This window comes from Pteropus alecto, unplaced genomic scaffold (assembly GCF_000325575.1).
Source record: "Pteropus alecto unplaced genomic scaffold, ASM32557v1 scaffold106, whole genome shotgun sequence".
In the NCBI taxonomy this organism is placed as follows: Eukaryota; Metazoa; Chordata; class Mammalia; order Chiroptera; family Pteropodidae; genus Pteropus; species Pteropus alecto.
Genome location: NW_006442103.1, coordinates 11287731 through 11293386, shown reverse-complemented (window position 1 = coordinate 11293386; position 5656 = coordinate 11287731). Strand labels below are relative to the sequence as shown.

The following is a 5656-nucleotide window of genomic DNA, read 5'->3' as shown; positions in this document are numbered from 1 at the left end:
TGTATGACACCATTTTCCCCACAGCTCCAAAGTTGGAAAAATATTTCACTAGTCTAGCCTGGGGATGTAAATAATTTAATTTCCCTTCCAACTTGAACTGATTGTGTTTACTTAAATCCTGTGCTGAAAATTCAGACCGATAAATAAGTGATTTGCAGTATTTGCCACCGCACTGAACATGCCACAGGAACCCCATCCACGTACGTATGTATACAACAAACCAGCACGGGGAGAGAGAACATTCTGAACTGGTCTTTATTCTCTCACATGGTAGTTATGAGCTCCTTGCCTCTCTCTGGGCCCCGCGCTGGAAGACAAGAGGGCCGCAGCAGTGCAGAGGGAGAAGAGCAGCTCTGTCCTCCCTCCTGGAGATTCTGTGCACAGGAGGAGCACGTGGAGATCGTCCCAGCTGCTCAATTGTAAAACAGGCTTAGATAGGCCACACGGTTCCGATGCTTTCTGAAGTCTTTGTCGGTGGACAGCTGCAATGAAAGAAAGGTGTCTTGGTCAATATTCTGACGAGAACCCTCTGTCTCTGGTCTTCCTTGCTGTGCAAAATAGAACTGCTCACTATAGCTGTTGTAGCCTAACGAAACCCTACCCCGCAGTCACCTCGCCTTAGCGATTCTCTCAATTTTTATGTGTATGTAGAATCTCTGTCATCTTACTCTGCTGTCTAGCATGGTAAGAATTGTTTTTTATTCAGTAAATCTCTAAGTACGGCTGGTAAACGCCTCGAAAACGAAGATTATATGTTTAATTCTTGCATGTTACCCATAAGCCCTAGCACGATGCTATTAACACATTAGGCATTTAATAAATATTTGTAGAATTATCTGAAGTCCACTAGGAAAAGAAAAGTCACTTTTTTTTTTTTGACATCCAGCTTGGGTAAATTATGATAGCTAATATACATTGAGCGTTTATTATATTATAGATACAGTATTAAGTGCTTTTCTATACTATCTCAATTTTTACAAACTTATCAGATTGATTCCATTATTATACCGTTTACAGATAAGCAAACTGAGGCTTAGAAAAATTAGGGGACTTGCCCAAGATCACACAGCAAGTAAATACTAGAGCTAATATTTGAACCCAGGCAGTCTGTCTCAGAATCCATGCTCTTACCAGAATGTTCTACAGCCTCCTGATGATGTAATACTCAAGTAATATGATGGAAAGAGCACTGGCTTAGGAGTCACAAGATCTAGATTCAAGCTGTGCAACTTGCGCAAGTCACTTAATCCATCTGAGTCTTGATTTCCTCTTCTATCATATAAGGATAATTCTCCTGTATCTACCACAGAAAATTATTTGAGGATTAAATAGAAAATGTGACTTTTGTTCAGTCATGCGCATCTTTAAAAATCGAATAAAATTGTGTAACTTTCCAAAAAGACCCCCACGTGTACATACACAGAAAACTGTGCATATAATTTCAGGGAATGAAGACTTTCTGCAGCTCATTTCCAGACCCTGGTTAAGAACCCGCGACACACACGGGAGGACTAGAGTGTGTGCTCTACAGAAGCCCGATGTCATTACCTCAGCTTTTAGGGTTCTCTTCTGTAGACATGGAACCTGAGCCCAGTCTGGAGATCCAAATTTCATTGGCCAGGTGATTCTGGGGGGTGGCTTTATTTCTGGGTTGTATGTGCCAGGGCTAGAAATAAAAATACCAATAACATCACGTCTAATGAGTTACTGACCATAGACGAACTCCATCAGTACCACTGCTGTCCCTGAGGCCTAACTCTTTGGGAAAAGGCAACAGTCTGATCCGCTTTTTTATGTCAGACATGCATGGGGTTCCTTTGCTTAATGTATTTCTAATTAAGTGTTAGTGTGAAAGATATCTAGTCTCGACATCCCCCTTGGGTAAAAATTGACTCTAGCTTCAAAGATATTTCTGCTACTCGGTATCCTTAGCTGAGAGACCAGAAGATCCCAGAAGTGGTGGACAATAAGAGGGATCTACCTTAGTGATGAATTAGTACTGCCCATGATCCAAAGTTGGGGATAACAGTGCAGTGATAATTTAATCTATCAGCAGTCTAGGGGCACCAAGCAGAACCAGTTCAATTTTCTTGACAATGAGATTATTTTACAATTGCTCTTATTCATGACACTTTGTGTTTTGGTGTAGTCTGTGCTGTGGTGGAAATAACGCTTAGAGCAGACGTGGGGTCCAAGATTCGACACTTCCACTTCCTTACTGCAACCTTAAGAAAGTGACATTTACTCTCTGATCCTTGGATTTCTCATCAGTAAAAGAAAAATCTTGACCCTTTGCCCTATAATTCCATCCATTCTGAATGGCTTTCTCAAGCACTTACACTATGCCCCTTGATCTACAGACTATGGAGTCCAGCCCCGTCCCTCCTCCTCTTTGCTTACTACACTGTAGCCATACAAACCTTCTTTCTTTTTCTCTCAAACTAAATTCATTTATGGCTTTTGCATTTGCTGTTCCTTCTGCCTGGGAAGCTCTGAGACCAGATCTTCTCAAGGCTGGTTTAGTTTTATTCTGATTTCAGATCAAATGTCATTTCCCCTGAAAGGCCTTGCTTGACGATCTTTGATAAAGTAGCCTCCGGTCTATCATTCCATATCATATCATCCTGTTTTATTTTTTTTCACAACACATCACTAGGTCACCATATTTCCCGGTTTGCCCATGACAGTCCTAGCTTATGGCTATCTTCTTGGTATAATTATTAATAAGGCTCCTTTTCACTCTCAGACGTGTCATGGTTGGACTGATAAATTACATGGCCTCTCCTTATTACTATTGATATTTTCTGGTTTATTTGCTTCTCATCTGTTTAGGCTCCACAATGTAAGCTCCAAGAAATCAGGAGCTTTGTGCGATATGTTTAACGTAAAATCTCGAAAGCTACAAAACTGCCTGCTACATTTATAAATATTTATTAAGTGAATCGCTATGATTTACAATTCTATGATGCCAGAGATCTGGAAGGCAAGAGGTTGAATCTTTAAGATGAGTGGTTATTGAGCTGGCATGGTTGGGGTATAACCCCTTCTTTGTACTTCCTTTCCTGTCACTCTTTACTGAAATGTACCAGAAAAGAGGAAACATACCCAGGAAAATACGTGTCCTTTGAGTATGTCCTAAATCGAGGCAACAAGGTATTAAATGGAGCAAAATTTTGTTTGTGTTTTTGCTCCGGATTTACTGTCTGGTACGTGCTGGGGTTAGGTGTCATATCCTGTTTCCGAGAAAAAGATCAATATGTTAGAGGGTGATATATATACATATAAAGCCTTCTAAGTAGGAAAAAAAAAAAACCCACAGAATCATCCTCTCCCTGTTTATATATCAGCTACAATTTAACCACCTCCAGCAATAGAAATAGGCCTATGGTAGGTAGAAAACCAAGGTAAAGATGTGGTTCAGGTACCTAAAGATACAAGCTTAGGTTGTAAAAATCAGCCTAGGCTGGGTGGGAAACCGAGGTTAACTTGTTGCAGCTACTACCTCCACCATCTCACTCAAGAGATTTTTTTTTTTTTTTTTTTAAGGGTCAGTATCCCTCTTCTTGAGCTTAATTGTCAGGAAAATGTCCAAAAGATTAGGATTCTATCCTGAAGACTTTTAGACTTGAAATTCAATTACACAAAAGAGTGGAAAAGTTAGAATTTGTTTTTTAACTGACAAGATAATCTGATGCAGATAAACAAAGCTTCCAGTATTTTAATATCTCAGCACTGAAGCTCTGTCATGGCACTATTTCTTCCTAGAATTGTTTTTCCGCTCTCCCAGGACACTCACGTACACACATTTGCAATGCTAATGCCCAAGATTTTCAGATAGATAACAGCTTTAGCTTAGACATCTATTTTTCTTGAATTTCGGCACATATTGCCTAGGCAACCTCCCACTCTCTGCCCTTTGCTCCCCAATGCAAATGCATGCAACAACATGGATCACACTAAAATTTAAGCACAGTCAACCATTTCTAACCTTGATTGGCTTAAACCTCACGGATGTTCTGGCTCCAAAAGCATATCCTTTTCTACTGGTCGGTATCCTAGAGAGGTTGTATGCCAATTCATACACATTCTTTGGGTAGTATATAAAAAAAAGAAAAGAAAAAAGATAAAGAAAAAAGAAAAAACAGAGAAAGTTATAGTCATCAAAACAGACTGAACTTAGAATGTTCTTATTTGACTCTTCTATGCAAAAGTTGCTCTCTATTGACCCTTTTGAATCAGAGCCATCCAAACAATTACATAAATAACACAGGTAACTTTGCAAATGTGTCTAGATAGATAAAGTGACATTTCTATGCCTTCCAGTGAATCCAGTCCCCTGAGCCCCAGAGAGCTGATCTTGTTATTTCATAAACTGACCTACAAGTACATCCACAGCCCAGGCTTGGACTAATGGGAGGGTAATTGGCGTTGGTTCACAGGACTTTGGAGGTGGGAATAAAGTGGGGACTATACCGGGGACTATATGAAACAAAGGCTTGCATTTGGTGGGGGTCGGAAGGGAGAGCAATGGTCCTTTAATTTCCGACATTGACCCTGACAGCTGGTTGCAGGGCACCTTTCACGTTGGGACACTGATTCCACAAATTCTGTAGCTCTTCTTCCAAGAAACGGGTGTCTTTAGGTCGGTGGGGAACTGAGACCCACCTAAGGGAAGGTGAATACTCACATTTTCTGCTGTGTAACATCCAGGCCCTCTGTGAGGTTCCCCCCTAAGAGGGAGAAACTTGTTTCCCAGAGAGTTTGGGGGATGGAAGTGAGGAAAGAGCTTCCTCTGTTGACATGTTCCAAAGGAGTATTGAAGCAGCGACTCTGAAGATCAAGAAAAGGAGAAATTCCACATGAGGGAAGCCCTCACTTAGAAGGGTCTAGGTGAGGGCGTTGGTGGTGAGTGGGGTGTGGGGAGGCGGAGCAGAGAACAGGGCCCAACGAGCTCTTGAGAACCAGAGCAGACTCCAGGAAGGGGAGCAAACTGCATCTCCTCATTCCGTCTTTCCCAGCCTCCCCAGTCTCCCCCTCGCTCTCTACTCTTGACCCCTCTACTGCAGCCCTCCTCACCCGCTTTGTTGAAGCACATCGCGCGTGCTGCTCGGGTTAGCACTTGTGTACTGCTACTGCGTTGCTAAGGGAACACAGGCAAGCCCGGCGAGCCCCGCAAGCCTCAGCCGCGGCGCTTCCCAAGGGCAGTGGCTCCGAGCGCGCCTGCGCAGCCGGCGGGGGCGCCCGAGAAGCAACGGTTGCTGCGGGAAGCCGCGCCTCCCGGGCGGGAAGTCCGGGGGAGTGTGGACTCTGCAGCTGCGCCGAGGGTAGTGGGGTTTGCTGGACCCGTAGCTGTAGGGGCTGCTGGGGTGAAGGGGTGGACCGAAGGGCTTTGGAGACTGGGCCACCGGGAATGCGCCGAGGAGAGAGGGACGCTGGGGCTCAGAATGCCTGGAAATTCCTGCAGCTGGGATCAGGGGAGCAGCCGCTTGAGTGATGGCGTGGCGAAGTGGGCTCCCAGACAATGCCCAGGATAGGGGAATTGGGGACCAAATCGGGGCCCCAGTTAGACCCATTTTTCCTTTTCCTCAGCCCTTCTCATCGGGTTCCCTTCTTCCCCTAAGCAGGGCGTGAGGCTTTAAAAGGGCAGGAAGCCTTG

General features: G+C 43.8%; 1 protein-coding gene across 1 annotated transcript; it reads right to left on the bottom strand.

Moving 5' to 3' along the window:
• Window positions 1-237: 237 nt before the first annotated feature.
• PIFO (primary cilia formation) lies at window positions 238-5217 on the bottom strand. Its single transcript, XM_006919633.3, has 6 exons — window positions 5077-5217; window positions 4688-4830; window positions 3989-4087; window positions 3106-3233; window positions 1549-1666; window positions 238-482 (listed from the first exon to the last, which is right to left on the bottom strand). Exons 1-6 carry the CDS (start codon window positions 5093-5095, stop codon window positions 414-416), a joined length of 576 nt encoding a protein of 191 aa, XP_006919695.1. The 5' UTR covers window positions 5096-5217; the 3' UTR covers window positions 238-413.
• Window positions 5218-5656: the final 439 nt, after the last annotated feature.

What these genes read in the sequence shown, in the direction of transcription:
- PIFO (XM_006919633.3), bottom strand. An exon ending in AAGGACACGTATTTTCCTGG is followed by an intron (nt 1,667 to 3,105) that starts GTATGTTTCCTC and finishes TTTTATTTCTAG; the next exon opens with CCCTGGCACATACAACCCAG. An exon ending in AGAGAACCCTAAAAGCTGAG is followed by an intron (nt 483 to 1,548) that starts GTAATGACATCG and finishes CTTTCATTGCAG; the next exon opens with CTGTCCACCGACAAAGACTT.